The sequence below is a fragment of the Liolophura sinensis genome, chromosome 5 (genome assembly GCF_032854445.1).
Source record: "Liolophura sinensis isolate JHLJ2023 chromosome 5, CUHK_Ljap_v2, whole genome shotgun sequence".
NCBI lineage: Eukaryota > Metazoa > Mollusca > Polyplacophora > Chitonida > Chitonidae > Liolophura > Liolophura sinensis.
This window is the reverse complement of record NC_088299.1, coordinates 7,243,994-7,263,741: the sequence shown is the minus strand read 5'-3', so window position 1 is coordinate 7,263,741 and position 19,748 is coordinate 7,243,994. Positions and strand designations below refer to the sequence as shown.

Here is a 19,748-nt window from a genome sequence, read left to right as displayed (position 1 = left end):
TTTCCCAACATTGATTGTAGAGGAGGTGGAAAAGGTTGGAGAAATCCAGTAAATAAATTAAAATTAAGAAATAAATCTATGGATCTTGCACAAACACCACTCATCCCCAAGTGTGTTTAAAATTTTCAGGAGATCAATCCTTAAAAGGCTTTTTTCTTGGAATTCTAAAAACCTTTTCACATGTTAGCAAGGTGTTTAATCAAGCATATTCTGCTTTTTCCACGTGCGCAAAGGTGGAGGAATTAAGGTAGTTGATAGACTAATTAGGGTGTAGCCATTGCTATGTCTGCATTAACCAACTTTTTACAACACACACTAGACCCAATTAGTTTTCCAGACTGCATAAGGTATGCACATGTGCAGTAGAATTAAATTCTATTTAAACAGTGTGGATTAATTTTAATGTTAACATTTAAGTTTAGGATAATGTACAATGTACAGAAGATCCCAAGAGTTGGTTAATTTCATATTTATGTGTCAGCTATAAAGGCTTTTATATATTTACAAGACTGTATTACACCTAAAGTTTAACTTCATTTTAAGTGACATATTTTGCTTGATCCTGTGTGATTCACTAACTTTTGGGGTAATTTCTTATCATAAAAAACTGGCTTCGATGGCTCAGTTGTAAGAGCATCCGCTTCGGGGGCAGGAGATCCAAGGTCAGTCTTGGGTCAGGTCACATCTACATGTAAGACTTGAAAAGAGGAAGTTGTAGCTTCCTCGCTTGGCATTCAGCATTAGGGGGAAGTGCAACGAGTGGTTGACACGTATCAGTATAATAGCTTGGGCGGGGCGGCTTACTTGCCTTGAGTAAGTCGTTTCAGTGAAGCAGCACTAGATAAATGAGCCTTGGAAATCTGTCCTGCAACAAGGAGGCACATTACATACACCCCCAGGATTCCTTCATCGTCATGACTGAAAAATTGTTAAGTATTACGTTAAACCTGAAGCACTCACTCACTTATCAGAAAAACTCAAGTGTCAGCATCAAAAAATCATAATTTTTTTTATAAAAAAAATAGGTGAAAACTGGGTGTATACAGTAGTTCACTTAAACTGTTCTCACTGGAATAGGGTAAATTTTATCTGACATGCTCTGTTGGACAGATCTGCTACAGTGCACTGTTTGGAGACATAAATTAATGATTTTCTGTTCTGTGTTTTAGCGTCAAAGTTTGTGTGGAAGATAGAGACTCATCTGGAGGATCCATTAGTCTGATGGTCCGTCAATCAGACACCGTAGCAAATCTCAAAAAAAGAGTAAGTGTTTCGAATCAATGGATACGAATTGTCTGCAATCTCAGTGAGGTCAGATCTCCTAACATGGTGTTAATGTGAACTAAATCAAGAAAACTTGGTAAGATGTAGTGCGTGTTTACTTTCCCAAGTAGAGTAACAGGTTTATGAATAATTAGAGAAAATAAGAAGTACATGTATTTTTCACTGTATGCTGTAATGTTATATACAGAACAAGAATGATGATGTCTGGTCCCAAATTTTGATGCATGTTGAAAAACACCATCAGAAAGTGTCAGAAAAGGGGGGTAACGCTCAACATGAATGACAGTGGTTTTACTCAGGCCACACGAAAGTGGCTCATCTGACAGAGGGATGATCTGTAGGCCAAAATGTCTTCACAAGTCATCAACTTACATCATCTTCGGTGGTATTGAGTCAACATCAGAGAGCCCCAAGAAAGGGGGGATACATGTAACTCATAATGGGGGATACATGTAACTGATAATGGAGGATATATGTAACTCATAATGGGGGATACATGTAACTCATAATGTTAAAGCCTTTACATGTGTGGTGATTTTTGTACAGATAGAGAGAGAATATGGATTTCCTCAGGCTATACAGAAGTGGATTATCGGACAGAGGATTCCGAGAGATGAAGACGTGCTGAAGAACTGTGGAGTGAAGAGCCCTGGCTGTACACTCTTCCTCTACTTGGTCTCCTCGAGATCTGTCGGCCTTACCAAGGAAGCATTCATGCAGGCACAGGCAGCTTCAGGTGAAGGTTTATTTTACTGTTCACCCTCTACGTATAATAGTTACATTATAGTTTTTATTGTAAAAAATAAAAGCTAGTGAAAAAGATAAGGTTTTTTAAACAATTAACTTCAAGAGAAAAATAAAGGAGAATAAAATCCATCAGAAACCCAATATAAACTTCATCTTATGGAGGGTCAGTTTGGTGACTGCTGAAGAACATATCTTTATTGATGGCCCCACAAATTTGTGTGTAGTTGACTCTGGGCTCCTCAAGTTTCCTTCATCCGTGACACTGGCCAGTGTTGTCATCAGTTAACATCAGTTAATGGCTTTTTTAAATTATTACAGTGTTTTGAATAGAAAATGTCAGCAACCTGCGGATACTCATGAGTTTTGCAGGGGCTTTTCCTGGTTTTCTCTCACCATAATGCTGTCCGCTGTTGTGTAAGTGAAATATTCTTGAATATGGTGTAAAACACCAATGAAATAAATAATAACAAGAAAACAACAGTGGCATGCATGGTGGAAGCACATGTGAACAGTAGAGCAAAGATACATTTATGTTTGTACTTTACCTGTGTTAAGTAGACTATCTATAGGGACAGAATATCAAGTTAATGATGGTCAGCAGAATTTGCCACCATCATTAGTTCTGGGCCCAGTTGTTTGTAAGTGTATTAGTTAATACTGGTATTAAGTCATATTTTATATTTTAATTTTTAGCTAAACTCATCAGCCAGTGCAGTTCTCCAAAGTCAAAGTATAACTGCAGCAGTTTTAGTTTATACTTAATATAATGTTACACAAATTTTTTAAAGATAAGTACCAAAATGAAGACTTGGTGTAAATCTGATTTTGTAAACCAGTTTTGAACAACTGTGCCCAAGTTGAATTATTACTTTAAGACACTGGTGTGGCTGGGTGGGCACACAAGGTGTGGGTTCAATCGCGATCTGAAGATCTAGGAATTTTTGGTATTGCCCGCTCTCTTTTGTCGTGGGTCACCACTTTGTCTTCCGCTAGTATCAGATGCATATGTGCCCATCAGATGTTGGAAAAGTTTGTCAAATGTCAGTGGTCATTTACATCCCTGGTTCTCAAGGTGTCCTCTTCCCATAAAACTGACTGACATCGTATATGTGCGAAAAAACTTGCCTGTGGCATTGAACACCAATGAAATAAATAAATGATTATTGCTGTAGGTGATGTGCCAACACTAGATTCAGAGGATGATCAGAATGGTAAGTTTGGATTATGTACATGAACATCACACACACCAACAAAATAGAATAGCTTGCCAGGGCAGTGCAATGACCCAGGAGCCTCTCACCCACCTGGTTGCTGTGAGTTCAAGTCCAGCTCATGCTGGCTTCATCACCGGCAGTAAGTAGGAAGGTCTGCCGGCAACATGCAGATGGTTGTGGGTTTACCCTGGGTTCTGCCTGGTTTCCTCTCCCCATAATGCCTGCCGCCATCGTTTTAGTGAAATATTCTTGAGCATGGCGTAAAACACCAATCCAATCAAATAAACAAAGTAGGGCGTATCAACACCAGTGAGCTATGTTATTACAGGGCTACATGATATACATGTGGATCATACGATTAAAAGTAAGCTACGTGATTTACAGATAGTCTGTGGTTACAAATAAACAACATGGTTACAAGTACTTGTAGGTTAAGTGGTTTGCAAGTGAGTTGTGTAATTACAAGTAGGCTACGTGATTACAGATAGTCTGTGGTTACAAATAAACAACATGGTTACAAGTACTTGTAGGTTAAGTGGTTTGCATGTGAGTTGTGTAATTACAAGTAGGCTACATGATTACAGATAGTCTGTGGTTACAAATAAACAACATGGTTACAAGTACTTGTAGGTTAAGTGGTTTGCATGTGAGTTGTGTAATTAAAAGTAGGCTACGTGATTACAGATAGTCTGTGGTTACAAATAAACAACATGGTTACAAGTACTTGTAGGTTAAGTGGTTTGCATGTGAGTTGTGTAATTACAAGTAGGCTACATGATTACAGATAGTCTGCGGTTACAAATAAACAACATGGTTACAAGTACTTGTAGGTTAAGTGGTTTGCATGTGAGTTGTGTAATTACAAGTAGGCTACATGATTTCAAGTACGGTAAACCTTCAACCTTTTCGACCACTAAAACACTTTTTCCCGTGGAATTTATGCACACAATTAGTCTGAAAATGAAGCTAAAATGATTTGTTTGTGTCACTAAAGATGCAAGCTTCATAAAACTGTGCAAATTATTTCTCTATACCCCATAGTTCTCTCAGAATGTTTCAAAATCTTGGTTGCGGAGGCATTTGAAAAAGGTGAAAAAGCAAGTAGTCAAATAAGCTGTGCGATTACAAGTGGGCTGCATGCTTTGAATGAGAGTTATATGATTACAAGTAGGCTACACAAATGCCTCTGAGATACATGGTTACTAGTAAGCTACATAAATCATTTTGAGATACATGATTACAAGTAGGCTACACAAATGCCTCTGAGATACATGGTTACTAGTAAGCTACATAAATCATTTTGAGATACATGATTACAAGTACGCTATATAAGTATCTCTGAGATACATGGTTACAAGTAGGCTACACAAATGCCTCTGTGATACATTGTTACAAGTAACCTACACAAATACCCCTGTGATACATGATTGTAGGCTGTAGACTAGTGGACTAGTCCAAATGTAACTGATTGTCGTTTATTGTGGTGATATGCTGCACACAGCATACACGTGGCAAGCATCCAGTCAGGATGCCACAATGTGGTCGACAGACAGTTGTAATCAACGTCGATAAGCTAAATTATGGTTTAAATGCATACAAGGAATGGTGGAGTGGAATGCTGATCTTCAAAAAAAAAATTCTGTCTTTGATAGCACACCAAAATTCTGCAATCAACCAACTTGCAAGGAGGAAAATAAATTAACTCATGCACTCCAGCACTATAAGGACCTTTGATTACTGTATCTAATCCATGCATGATTATAACAAGTTCAATTTTGATTAGAGCAATATATTTTCCTTGGATTCATTTTCTTCAAGAACCAAATCATTAAAGCTTTCAAACTCTGTAGCAAGCTACTGATTTGTGTTTTAGGACTAAGAAGTTGTGCTTGACTTAAGACAATATTTTCTGCACATCTCAGTTATGGCCCATTTGAGACCTTTTCACTTCAGCAATAATCAGTGACCAATACAAAAAACATGACATTGTTTTAAGTTCATTGACATATTCTGATTCATCACAAACCAAAATAAAGAAATCACTGAAATTTGGTTTTCTTTTATTGGAAATGGTGGTACAGAAAAAGACCTAAAAAAACTACAGTTTTAGAGGAATATAAATGTCGTAAAAGGTCACTTTTGGTGAAGGCACCTTCCCAGATGATGAAATCTTTCCAGTAGGATGTCTTCTTATTTTCCAAAGAATCCTCAAGACTTCTTTCTGAGTTTAATAGGATACCAGGAATCAGGGGAAAATGGGCAACAATTTTAGATCATATACAGTAATTTATGGATATGAATATGTAGTCATATAAAGTGACACAGAGAGTTTGTAAAGACAAGGTGTCATACCTATCTCCCAACTTTTCCCATCCCATGTTCCATCCAGCTTCTCTGTTACAGGTTACATGTCCATGGATCACTTTATGCGAGGCATAGGGGCAGGAGCAGGCTCTATCCCTGGGGGTCCAGTACCCTTACAACACACCAGACCCCGACCAAGGCCCCGGCAGCCCAGCACAGGTATTAGCCAACGTGCCAAGGCTCCGCCTCTGCCCACTTCTCCCCCACCCCCACTGCGCATACCTCAGGGAGCAGTGGGTTTCTCTGATCCACCCAACAGGCCCGCTGATGTGGTCAGTGCAGAATCTGCACAGATGGCACCCAGGCAGACGGCTGTAGAAGTTATGCTTGGTCAGCCATCAGCTGTGCAAGGCAGGAGCACAGCTCTTGGGTCTTCTACAGAAACAGAAGTAAGCTAATATACTGTTAATATGTAAATTGCAGAGCTCTTTTTTAACATCTTGTAAGGTTTTGGTACAGTGGATAATTTTGTACACATTATGTTCATAAGGTAAAAATGTTTCTTTATAATTATAACAGCATTCTTGTAAACTCTTTTTTCTTTTTGCCTTTTAGCTTTTGTCATATGCGAAGAACTTTTTGTGTCACATTTATGTGGAAGACAAGAACATCACACAAACTGTAACATTTCATTAGTGCCATTGAAGCAGAGAAGTGTCATAAGTCACAACATTTTAAAAATAGCAGTGAAAATTGAATATGGTCTGCCAGCAACCTGTGGATGGTCTTGGGTGTCCCTCAGACTCTGTCCAGTTTCCTTCCACCATAATGCTGGCCTCTGTCGTATAGGTGAAATATTCTTGAGTATGGTATAAAACACCAATAAAATAAATAAATAAACAATTGAAATTGAATGAATATGTTGCATGGAAATGGGTATCATACTTTTTCTCCTCTTTTAGTAAAAATGGTCATTTCTGTGCTTTTCTGTTGGATACAGGGTTGGATATGTCCAGTGTGCACTTTTATCAACTTGCCCACCCGCCCAGGCTGCGCAATGTGTTCCGAGTCTCGTCCTGTAAATTACGAAGTTCCTAAAAACTTCCATGTTCCTGAAGAAGAGGAAGCCAGGCTTCAAAGAGAGCGCCAGCTTGATCTGCAAGCCCAAGACGTAAGTCACCTTCACTCCCTTCATGCAAGACTGCACCAATTTTCAGCCATTATATCCATGTGATTCTGACATGTCAGAAGCAAATGCACTACCTCAGATCTGGGTTAACATGAGTACAGATACACTGTAGGGCAGTGGAGTGCCTGGAGCGTATATTCGGACAAGTTACCATGACAACGTACAATTTTCACTATGTATTAAACCCTAAAATAACTTTACCCTGGCTCACCCCAAATATTTTGTCACTATGTTTTGGGCCTCTGCCGCCAGTCCCTGGTTCAGTCTTCTCCTTTGATCCTTTCAGGCGAATGCAAGTGGTCAGAGGAGAAGACAGGATTCAGGGGCAGATAACAACACCTCGCTATCAGCTCAGCAACTGGATGAATTATTACGCCTGAATGACTCCCTACACGCCTCAGTGCAACATCGACCCGACCGCACAAACGCTTATTCTGCCAGCGTTTTCGGATCATTAGCGAACACTCCGAGGAGTCCAATACCAGAGTCCATTCCAACAGAGCACTCAGAGAGTGAAGACGAGAACAATATAGTTGTCACCAGTTCTAATTAACTCCTAAAGCATTTTTTAGGGGGTTTTACCTGTGCATTTTTGTCGGTTTAATTTGGTCGGAGCTGACTTTTTGCGCAACTTTGGCTTCTAAATATAGTATTTACAGCTATAATGAAAATAAGTTAATTGTGCTTAGATTACTTGTACTTTCCCCATATGTGAAAATCTCAATCTCTGCAAAAATGTGCTATCAGTAGTACTTACGGGTAGTCAACATGGATTAAGGCAAGACTCGCACTAAATTTACAGTACCTGATTTCTGGATCCTTTGCATTTTGTCTTGTTCTGTTTACCTTGTCCTCATTCTAAAAAATATATGTTCCTTACCACATGCTTTCCACAAGTCCCGTCCACAACTTCATCCAAAAGCTTGAGAACACGTGTCCTGAAAAAAGTTTCTTGAAAAATGCTTTAAATTTTTTGTTTTTGCAAGGTTTTCAAGGCATTGGAACCTCTTTATAAGGAGTATAAGTTGGAATATGCCCTTCTTCAATGTTAAAATATCGTATTGCATTTTGTTGTAAATGAACCAATAAATGCACCATCAAAATACAATACAGCTGGATCCAATCCAAATATCCCATGCCCATTTTAGTTGCATCTGGATCATATGCAAATATCCTGTTGAAATGAAAAAGCCAACAACGTAACAGTTTACATGTCTGCAGAATTATCTACAGTGGCTCATGATGACATCACAGCATCATTTGCCTGTATATTCCCATTTCGTATTTGCATGCAAGATAAAAATCTATATTTTATTATATATGCATGCTTTTATCAGAAACGTACCAAGCAGTAGTGCTGTAGGCTCACATTTTGCAAGCAGATGTCAAGCAGAAAAAAATGCTTGGGATTGTAACAAACACAGCATAAAAGTGTGTCAGATTTGGATCAGAATGGATTCATGAATGCATATGAAACATGGGTGTACCATCCTGCCATATCATGGCATGATCGAACCATGATGGGGCCACCATGGGCGTAAGGTCATAGTAGGGTGTGGATCAGGGTGAGCGCACAGTACAAGCACTGTAAGATATCCAGCTGTAGTATCCGTTAATCTCCACAAGAAAGTGTGTACTTGAACTGGCAAAACTGAATTGTCCTTGAAAGAGTTAGAAAATATTTAGGTTATGAGGTCCTTGAAAGTCCTTGAAAAACATCTGCTTGCTCAGGTGAGAACCCTGTGACAAGGTTGGGTTAGTTTGAATTGAAACATCACAAGACAATACATTGTTGTTGTTGTTGTTGTTTTTTTTAGGTGTCCTGGTTGTGATACAAGGTATATGTGTATTGACTTTTTGTAAAGTGACTAGCATGATAATTTAGCAGAGGTGGACAAAACACCTGTAAAATGTTTGTTAATGTTTTATATTTGTGTTTATTCCTCAAAGTTGTTTTTTGGTTGTTTGTTCAGTACAGAATTTAAATAAAGCTTTTGCAGTTTGTACAAATTAATGTGACCTTGTTCCGCTCTTGCTAAGGTATAAACGTTTCAAATAATGTAACAGGGATGCGACCTTTGTCATCAAAGATACTCAGCCTAGATTACCCCCAACCATAAACCACAATGGCTGTCATGTGAGTGACATTTTCTTCTGTTTGGCGTTTGAGCTTACTTATGTCAGTAACAACTGCAAAATCATTGGTTGGACATGTTAGGCAAGCTACATGTAATGTGAAGAAACTAGTTCAGCATATATTGATCTTTCCAGTATGCAAGATTATCTATCCCTCGTTTTGGAGTTAAAAAGTGTTCCTGATCTAAAGAGGAAAACCACATAAGCTTCTAAATTTCACTTTCACTTTCATTGAATTTAAACACACCTCATTTTTGATGTACATAAGGCCACACCAATTTAACTTGTTGCTTTACAGGGCAGAATAAATCGGTTTTTTTTTTTCAATGTCGAAAGAAGGTCTAAAATAAAAATGAGAAAAATCACCTATTTTGTGGAAAATGTGGACTTAGCAATTTTGTCCTGCTGGAGACATATTTGTCTAATTAGAAAAAACAAGAAAAGAATAAGAACATCAAGATTAGACAAAATAAAAGTGTGGACTTCCTGTTTTATTCCATTTTGGAGTTTTTTGTGTCTGCTCGCCCTTAAAACATGAAATAAAATTGGTACCACCTAGCATCATGAATGAACATGAGATATTCACCACATAGGAAAGGACAGTAGTATTAAGACTGAAGAGTTATGGCACTCCTGGAACGTGTAGGTATATTGATTCAACATGATTCTGTGATAGCCCCATTGGACAAAGATGTTGATATCCAGTTTCGTCCACTTAGGAACCTGAAGCTTAATATTTGCCCCAACAGCTTACACATGAGGTACTGATTCCTTCGTGATGGTTAGTTGTATCAGCTAGTGCAGCACAGTGACCTAAGAGCATCTCACTAATGCGGACCGCTGTGAGTTCAAGTCTAGCTCATGCTGACTTTTTTTGAGATCTGCTAGCAACCTTGGCATGATCATGACCTCTGCCCTCCCACCATAAAGCTGGCTGCTTTGGTGTAAGTGAAATACCTCATACTATTCACAATGGCTCTTGAGTCTTCTCATCAATGCAATTGCAATGAGTTCAAGTCAATCTCATACTGGTTTCCTCTCACTTTAACAGCTGTTGCCCCTTGGCTGAGGTTATACCTATAACGTCAGAAACCGATGGACTCAGTACATGTATGTACGTGTAGTAAAAAATATTGTTTGGTTCAAACGAAAGGGAACAGAGAACTATGTCCAGAAATGCATTAAATTACGATGTTTTACGTTGTTGTTTTTTTTACCTGGAAATTCAGCAAAAATAATAATTTTCCAAGGTGCATTTTTGAAATTTTCAAAGGCTCTTCACATCATTTTGAGCCACCAGAAATCTGTTGAGACTTATTAGAAGGAAACTGCGTAATGTAAATCTACCACACTGCAGTGGTTCATGGCATATTGTTGTACAGAAAACAACGACGGTGTTCTCAAAATGTTTGGGGAGTACTTATGACTAAAAGGACGTCACAGTCCACCATATTTTATTCTAATTTTTTTTTTAATGCTTTGTATGACAAGGCAAAAATTCTAAGAACTAGATAAGTGAAAATAGTTTTGTGGACACCAACAGTTTTGGCATCTTTATATTGTTTATGTTGTAAACATACAAGCTGTAGCAACCGCTTTGGCACATTGCAACGACCCACAAGCCGTGCACCAGTGTGGTCGTTATGAGATCAAGTCCAGTTTATGCTGCATGTATGGCATCCTTTCTGGAAGGTCTGTCAGCAACTTGCAGGTGGTCGTGGGTTTCCCTCAGGCTCTGCCTGGTTTCCTCCCACCATAATGCTGTCTACTGTTAATAAATCAGGATTTTACACCAAAGTCTGACTAAACATCTGAAAAACTGCTGTGTAATGACATATTGTAGGCTCAGAGGAATCAAGAGTTCATACAGCAAGAGTCCAGCATAAGGAATTACCAGGAGCTCCTGGCAGCCGATGATCAAGACTTCATTCCGAACCCCGAACAGTTTGATTGTCCAATCTGTTTTGATGTCATCCCTGCAGGTGATGGAGTGGTGCTCAGAGAATGTCTCCACTCATTTTGTAGGTGAGTACAACTTCATTTTGCCCATGAGAAGTTTTAGGTCACAGGATACAGAAATACATGGTGTAAGACCTTCCTGTTTTTCAGGGCTAGTGACAACCATATATTTCCATATCCTTGTACAGTGTAACAAATTTATCGTGCAAAGACCTGACAATTCAACACAAAAGAGCGATGCATAGTCGAATCCCTGCAGCCATGTTACTATTGTTCTCAAAATGAAAAAAAGGGAGATAACCTAGTCAGCATGCACATTTGGCAGCTGTAGGATACAAGAATAGACCTGTACGCCTCCCCAATGTAACCGTTGTTTTCCAGTGAAAAGCGGAGTATTTTGTCTGATGCGGGATAATCACTATTGTTTGATTTCTTAAAATCTTAATTCTTAAAAGTGACCAGTTTTTAATGAAATGGTAAAATCGCTCTGTTTTTTTTACTATAATGATACACTGCTTGTGTACTACAATGTTTAAGTAGCAAATGTCCTGATACATGAAAATTTGTGACATAGTATAGGAAAGAACAAGCGATTACATGGCTGTTTTGTCAAAAACAGGAAGCTTTATAAGTTCCCGGTTATTTCCAAGTATCAGGTAGTGTGTTGTCAAAAAGTTTCTCTTTTTATTTGAAGGTAGTAGTTGCATTATGTAATAAAAACAGATATCATTTTTCATTAAGTTATTTTGTTTTGATCATTTCTTGGGAATGTTTTAAGTTCCAGAACTTATGTAGTTTAACAAAGGGTTAAATGATAAAGATCTAAATAATCTGTCTTGTTTTCCTAAATTAAAACCACTTTTCAGTGTATGGTGTATCCATACTTCTTTTAAAGGATTGAGCATAAACCAAGTTTTTCCATGGCTTCCACTTTACCTGGAAAATACTTTTGATGTTATTCCAGCAAAATTGCCTTCCGTTAGACATGTTGATTGTTGTAAACCAGTTTTGAATGACATACCAATACCATATTTTCAAGTTTCCATCATACATTTTCAAAGTTCAGTTTAGTTTCTCTTAGAACTTGACTTCTGAACTAGCTCTTTAACATTACACAAGTTGGGTGTTCTCAATTCATATGATTAGTTTTATTTAATTTAATTTTTTTCAAAACTCACTTTGTGGAATTGTCAATAACAAGTTAGTTTTAATATCACAAGTCTCCCTTTAGCTGGTGCAGTTTTTTCACTTTGTGGAATTGTCAATAGCAAGTTAGTTTTAATATCACAAGTCTCCCTTCTGTTGGTGCAGTTTTTTCACTTTGTGGAATTGTCAATAGCAAGTTAGTTTTAATATCACAGGTCTCCCTTCTGTTGGTGCAGCTTTTTCACTTTGTGGAATTGTCAATAGCAAGTTAGTTTTAGTATCACAAGTCTCCCTTCTGCTGGTGCAGCTTTTTCACTTTGTGGAATTGTCAATAGCAAGTTAGTTTTAATATCACAAGTCTCCCTTCTGCTGGTGCAGCTTTTTCACTTTGTGGAATTGTCAATAGCAAGTTAGTTTTAATATCACAAGTCTCCCTTCTGTTGGTGCAGCTTTTTCACTTTGTGGAATTGTCAATAGCAAGTTAGTTTTAATATCACAAGTCTCCCTTCTGCTGGTGCAGCTTTTTCACTTTGTGGAATTGTCAATAGTAAGTTAGTTTTAATATCACAAATCTCCCTTCTGCTGGTGCAGCTTTTTCACTTTGTGGAATTGTCAGTATCAAGTTAGTTTTAATATCACAAGTCTCCCTTCTGCTGGTGCAGCTTTTTCACTTTGTGGAATTGTCAATAGTAAGTTAGTTTTAATATCACAAATCTCCCTTCTGCTGGTGCAGCTTTTTCGCTTTGTGGAATTGTCAGTATCAAGTTAGTTTTAATATCACAAGTCTCCCTTCTGCTGGTGCAGCTTTTTCACTTTGTGGAATTGTCAATAGTAAGTTAGTTTTAATATCACAAATCTCCCTTCTGCTGGTGCAGCTTTTTCACTTTGTGGAATTGTCAGTATCAAGTTAGTTTTAATATCACAAATCTCCCTTCTGCTGGTGCAGCTTTTTCACTTTGTGGAATTGTCAATAGCAGGTTAGTTTTAATATCACAAGTCTCCCTTCTGCTGGTGCAGCTTTTTCACTTTGTGGAATTGTCAATAGCAAGTTAGTTTTAATATCACAAGTCTCCCTTCTGCTGGTGCAGCTTTTTCCTGATTGTGAAGAAGGTTGTTCATCATTATCACAAACGAAACAAAAAAGAATTACTTTGACCTTTGTGTGTTATAATTATTTATTTATTTATTTATTTATTTGATGGGTGTTGTACTCTGTACTAAAGAATATTTCACTTATACGACAGCGGCCAGCATTATGGTGGGAGGAAACCGGGCAGAGCCCGTGGGAAACCCACGACCATCCGCAGGTTGCTGGAAGACCTTCCCATGTAGAGGTATTAGAATTAATTTGATTTAATAAATAAATTGTAAAACAATCTTGCTTTGCTTTCACACTGTAGGTCTTGCTTGGCTGCTGCTGTGCAGTTTACTGATGAAGCTGCTCTCAAATGTCCATACCAGGATGACAACTATTCCTGTCCAGCCCTTCTACAGCAGAGAGAAATCAGAGCTGTAAGTGGGCATGAGGGAGGGTAGGCATGAGGAGGAGTAGGCAAGACATGCCTACAGAAGAGTAGGCAGGAGGAAAAGTAGACGTGACATTTGAGAAAGAGTAGATATGACATGCATGTGGAAGAGTAGACATGAGGAGAAGTAGACATGACGTGTGAGGAAGAGTAGGCATGACATGCATAATGAAGAGCAGGTACAAAGAAGAGTAGACATGACATGTGTCAGGGAGAGTAGGCATAACTTGCCTGAGGAATTGTAGGCTTTACATGAGTGAGGAAGAGTAAGCATGGGGAGAAGTAGACGCGACATGTGTGAGGAAGAGTAGGCATGATGGGTGAGGAAGAGTAGGCATCAGGAAGAGTAGGCATTAGGAAGAGTAGGCATGAGGAAGTTTAGGCATGATGAGGAGTACTCACAAGGAGAGATGAAGACAGGAGTAGTAATCCTAAGGAGTAAGCATGAAGGAGAAGAAGATTAAGAGACAGGAGGAAGAGTAGACATGAGAAAGTTGACATGATGCGGAGTAGGCATGATGAGGAGATGTCACATGAGAAATTGTCATGATGAGGAGTAGACATTAGAAAGAATAGACACGAAGAAAAGTAGACAAAGAGGAGGAGTAGGCATGATGAAGCGTAGCTTGTGGAAGAATAGGCAAGTCTGTTCTTCCCTGTTCTCGAACTACACATGTGGATACATACAATGTGCCTTTATATAACATTATTTATTTGATTCATGTTCAATGCCGTGAAAGAATATTTCTTTTGTTTGTGTCATTGTATATGACTGCGGCCAGCATTATGGTGGGAGGAATCCGGCCAGAGCCCGGGGAAAATCCACAACCATCTGCAGCTTGCTGACAGATCTTCCCATGTACAGCGGGAGAGGAAGCCAGTATGAGCTGGAAATGGTTACCACGGCGACGGCATTGTTGGATAACTGCTGGCGCATTGTGTTGTGCTTGTGTGCCCCTATATATAATATAGGATACATAAATTAATGTGTGCCTTTATATATAATGTGTACTTATATGTCCTAGACTACACTGCATTAATCATAAGGCAATAAGCTGTCTGAAGCATGGTTACCTGAATACACCAGTGTATATTCATTTATGAGTACTGCTTTGCTTACTGTGCCTATAGCTAGTGGAGCCTACAGTGTTTGAGAGATTCCTTCAGAGAGGGCTGCAGACAGCAGAGAGTCAGGCGGTTAACAGCTACCACTGTAAGACAACAGACTGCACTGGTTGGTGCATTTATGAAGACCTGGTCAACTTCTTTGACTGCCCGGTGTGTGGAAAGCAGAACTGCTTGACGTGTAAGGCCATCCACGAGGGCATGAACTGTAAACAGTACCAAACAGACCTGCGGATCAGAGCAGAGAATGACGTAGCTGCTCAGCAGACACACCTGGTTTTACAGGTAAAATATTCAGCCTAGACAGAATCATGTAGCGTAATAAGCGTGTATGCAGAGTCTACGATGACCTCTGACAAGAGGTTGCATTACCTAGTTGTAGTAGCCATATTGGAGTACTTTAGATTTAGCAGGACTCCAATATGGCGGACTGGCAAATTTCGGTGAAAGTGATGATGTCCAGTGCAATCCCTCTAATGTAACCAGCGATGTCGCATACATGTACCAGATTTTTTTCACTTAAATCACATGGAAACTTGACTTTTGGATTCAAGACATATATATGCACATACATGTGATATGACTGTATTCGTTGAATGGACCTTACAACAAACCATTTCAAGCAAAAAATATAGATCTAATGATATAGGCACCCACTCAATCTCAACAGTTTTAAACTGTAGACTCTGATCGCTCTACAGTCCAATGTTTTAGAAGACTTTTAATTCTTTGTCAGAAAAATGATTATGATAACAAATTTGATCTGCTTTCGAGGACAGTGTTTTTAATAGTCTTTCATCTCATATATTCTTCATTTTGGTATTTTCTTTGTCTTTAATTACATGCAGTAAAACAAATTTGAATGGCCTAAAATTCCAGCCCAAAAAACTGCATGAAATGATACTTTTGGGTGATGAATTTTACATTTTTCCACTAAGATATTATGCCACCTTCCAAACAAACTATAAGGCATCTTCCTAAAACCAGCAGAACAGGATTTAGAAATTATGCGATGTTTTCCCCTCTTCCTACAGAATTTGCTTGTCGGAGGAGAGGCGATGCACTGTCCAACCTGTCAGGTGATTGTCCAGAAGAAAGAAGGCTGTGACTGGATCTGCTGCTCTATTTGTAAAACAGAGATCTGCTGGGTGACTAAGGGACCCAGGTGGGGTCCAAATGTAAGTCCTTTCTTGTTTAGTTCTTCGACTTCTTTATTTACCTTGCATTTCATGTAATGTATATCACGCGTGTTTTAGAGTAGTCTTATGACGTCAGACCAGAACTGTAAGTAGATGAGAGGGGAATTTTTCTGTTTTAAGGGACAAAAGCCTGGATTTTTATAAAAAAATTTAGGAATATTGATGATGCCTGGAAACATTCAGGAGTACAGTGTAAAACACCAATGAATAAGTTAGGTGGCTCCAATTATATTATTTTGTTTTATAGGCAAGTCGAAATGCCGAACAGAGAAAAAAAGTTCATATTTATATTTTGTTTGATCTTGATGCTTTCATGATTTTCATGTTTTCCAAGTTTTCCATGATTTCCAAGGCTTGCCAATCATGTAAATACCTGAAATAAATATCTTAAAGTGTTAGAAACTTTCAGATTTCCCTCCGATTAGATGATTTTTTCAATTTTATTTTTATTCTTTATATACCCTATAAAATAACTTGTTCTGATGATATAACTTTTCCCAATGCCAAAACATGCATTATGCCTGTTTTAGAATTTGTTCAGGACTTGGAGTAATCTGGATATGATTTATTTATTTATTTTCTTGATTGGGGTTTTACAAGGCACTTAAGAATTTTACAGTTACAGGGCAGCATTATATGGTGAGAGGAAACCTGGCAAAGCACTCAGGGACCCACCACCATTCACATGTTGCTTCCTTGATATGAGTGAGTGAGTGAGTGAGTGAGTGAGTTGTTGGGTTTTAACGTCATACTTAACAGTTTTTCAGTCATAGGACAAGGAAGGAATCCTTAGAGTGCATGTAATGTGCCTCCTTGTTGCAGGATGGATTTCCACTGCTCTTTTATCTACTGCTGCTTCACTGAGGCGGTTTACCAAAGGCAAGTAAGACCCACCCGAGCCATTACACTGATATGGGTCAACCAGTCTTTGCTCTATCCCCTATCCCCCTTGAACGCCAAGCAAGGAAGTCACAACTTCCTCTTTTAAGGACTTAGGTGTGACTCAACCCAGGATTAATCCTGGATCTACTGCTGCCGCCACAGACGCTCTACCAACTGTGCTGTCGGGGTCAGTCCCTTGATACGATGATACATGCCCTGTCTTACTGTACCAGGCATTATTTTTGCTGGGGATAGGGGGTGGGGGTTTGTGGGGGTTTGTTTCATTTGTTGTTTTTTTTTTTTATTTGTAGAGTACATAATTTTTTTTTTATTCTGATTACAGGGTGAAGGTGATACGAGTGGCGGGTGTCGATGTAAAGTGAACAACCAGAAATGTCATCCAGACTGCACCAACTGTCACTGATCAATAACTGCCTTCCAAAATACAGTTGAACTGCAGCTGACAGATGCCCAGTTTGTGTCAGTTCGACAACATCAGTGCATTCATTACATGTAGATGCCCTGGCTCTCATTGTTTCTTAATTGGTGACAATAAGTAGTCAACTACTCCCCTAGAGATTTCATTGGAAGACCTAGTTAAAACCAACTGGTTTGAACTGTGTGCAGTTTTCAAATTAGTTAAGGGATCTGCCGCAGTGAAATCATTGGCATGGTGAAGGTGTGTCAGGTTGCCGATAATGGTGTACCAATGGTTGAAAACAGGAGACTGTCTAATTTATCACTGACCTGTAATACTGCCCTGCTACATGTGTTATTGCTGAATGGTATGCGGAGTGTCTGCCTCTTAAACGGGGCAGCCTGGTTAAGGGTGGAAACAAGCCATGCCTGAGACGACATGACTTTTATCATATCTTACTTGGTATTCTGGAAAAAGATAGATGAAGGACAGATAGGCATGGTGCCAGTATGCTGTTTGCAGTATGGGGCATCGTGTGTGGTGGCTTCAAAAAGTTCCTTGCAGTATGGGGCATCGTGTCTGGTGGCTTCAAAAAGGAGTTCCTTTGGCTGTATATGAACCCACATTAGTGTATAGCCTGAGTGCACTGTTCATGTGTCAGCTGATACGAATATGTAAGTGCACAATAGAGCACAGAGGGTGCTTTATTTCAGCAACATTCTTGTGACATGATGTTCCAACCCCTGAGAGTTGAGAATTCTTGTTCACGATCAGTGATCTCGTGCTAAATTTGGGCATTCGGAAACTTGGTTTTCTTTGGGATCAACATGAGAACAGTGAGTCAAATTTATTTATACCCAGAGACATAGCACTATAAAACATGTAAACAAGGGCAATTAATAAGATTGTGTTAAAGCAGTTTAGTTATTAATTTATTCATTGGCAGGTACGATATTCCTTTTGTGACACCCAAAGGAGGTAATCATATAGTGTCGCCAGTGGTTCAACTAGGAAGGTGAAATGTGTGCAGCGTGCGTCTGCTTTATTAAAGGCAAAGAAAACACTAAACTAAGTATATATCAGATGAAAGATCATTAAAAAATGCTCAGGAAATTTTTTTACAATTTGTTCAACCTAGTAAAGGACCGGTGACATCACATAAGGCTTCTACATTTCATCATTCAAAATGTATATACATATAGATCTATAAATGCATTCTCCGATTTGACCTTGAAACAAATTATTTCTGGCAAAAAGTATGGATATTGTATTTAAGCAGTTATAGTTGTATGAATGATATATGAAAAATATTCATAACTTGAGTATCCGGGTTCCTGGCAAGGGCCAGGAGGTGATAAATAGCACAGAGCTAAATGAGGGGAAATGCTTATTTTTCCCAATGCCTAATGTTTAAAAAACTACAGAACAATGAAACTATCATATTTGAAGGCTAGGCACATTCTTCTCCAGAAAAATTTCTTACCTAAAATCCATATTTTTCATTATTAGTGCTAAAATCTTATTCAAGGCTTATCTCGCCTGGATTAATTTCGGTTTGTGTTCTCACCTCCTGTATTCTTGCCACGTGACTAAAGATTGTATTGATGAATGGCTCAGAGCAGCTATGACATCAGACATTACCCCCATTGATGGTTTTGAATGTTTCTGTGCAATCGCATCATGCACCTAAATTAACGTCCATGGCGACGTATAGGGAAGCGATACGTCACTGTGGTAATGCACATTGCGACAGCGTTGTAGTGAAATCTGTGCGATATACGGAGAAAAAAAATGAGTTAAGCTGTCAGATCAATTAGGAGAGTATGTCTGCATGTTTTTCTGGTTGTGGGAAATTTTAGCACTTTAACGGACTACAACCTTGTTTGCATTTTATCTCCAGAATAACTGTAATAAGCTGATTTGTTTTCATTTTTAACTACACGGGCCTGTAAAACTGGTCAATTTTTAGGGTATGTCTATTTTTAGCTTTTATGTTGTTGTTTTGGCATTATGTTAGATTACATCACTATACATGCAATACCGCGGTCATATAAGTAAAATATTCTTGAGTACAGTGTAAAACACCAATCAAATAAATAAATATACATGCAATATCTTCTGAACTAAGAGTTCTAGCTTATGCTCATGCAATCACATATAATTTGATCATTGGAGACATTGATTTAGTTCCAAAGGCCTCCTTCGAGTTTAATTAATTATTATTTAAAAGTTGTGAATTTTAATTTCCACACCTAGCTTTATGAGCGTAATAGTGTGCCATAATGGAAGATGAAGAGGTATTTCCCCCACTGGCTCAGATGATTAAAGCACTGGGTCGCTGATACTGTCGGGCTCTTGACCTGTGGGATGGAGTGGTTCGAATCCAGATATAGCTGCTTTAGATGGAGCCTTAGAGAAATTTGCCATGTGCGAGGCGAAGGCCAGTAATCTACTCTGATCACTCCGGCTTTCTCCACCTATAAATCTGAATCTAGAAAGCGGACTCGCTTCCGACCGTGGCATTTGCCTTTTAATCGATAAGACTCGCCGGGTACGAATTCAGACCCAGCCTTATTCCCCAGCCTTACACAGGAAAGATCTCGCTCTCTCTCTCGCTGT

General features: G+C 38.8%; 1 protein-coding gene across 3 annotated transcripts in view; it reads left to right on the top strand.

Annotated features, from left to right (window-relative positions):
- The window catches only part of LOC135465829 (ranBP-type and C3HC4-type zinc finger-containing protein 1-like), a 31,026-nt gene extending 11,783 nt beyond the window's left edge, over positions 1–19,243 (top strand). For 2 of the 3 annotated variants that reach the window (XM_064743185.1, XM_064743184.1), the window contains exons 4-13: positions 1,170–1,263; positions 1,831–2,020; positions 3,204–3,242; positions 5,649–5,998; positions 6,550–6,720; positions 10,718–10,899; positions 13,380–13,491; positions 14,637–14,915; positions 15,665–15,808; positions 17,055–19,243. In XM_064743185.1, the coding sequence (XP_064599255.1) occupies positions 1,170–1,263; positions 1,831–2,020; positions 3,204–3,242; positions 5,649–5,998; positions 6,550–6,720; positions 10,718–10,899; positions 13,380–13,491; positions 14,637–14,915; positions 15,665–15,808; positions 17,055–17,135 (1,642 nt within the window). In that variant the 3' untranslated portion in view covers positions 17,136–19,243. Of the gene's footprint in view, positions 1–1,169; positions 1,264–1,830; positions 2,021–3,203; positions 3,243–5,648; positions 5,999–6,549; positions 6,721–10,717; positions 10,900–13,379; positions 14,146–14,636; positions 14,916–15,664; positions 15,809–17,054 lie in introns of those variants that run through there. The other variant, XR_010444070.1, reaches the window with a different exon arrangement.
- Positions 19,244–19,748: the final 505 nt, after the last annotated feature.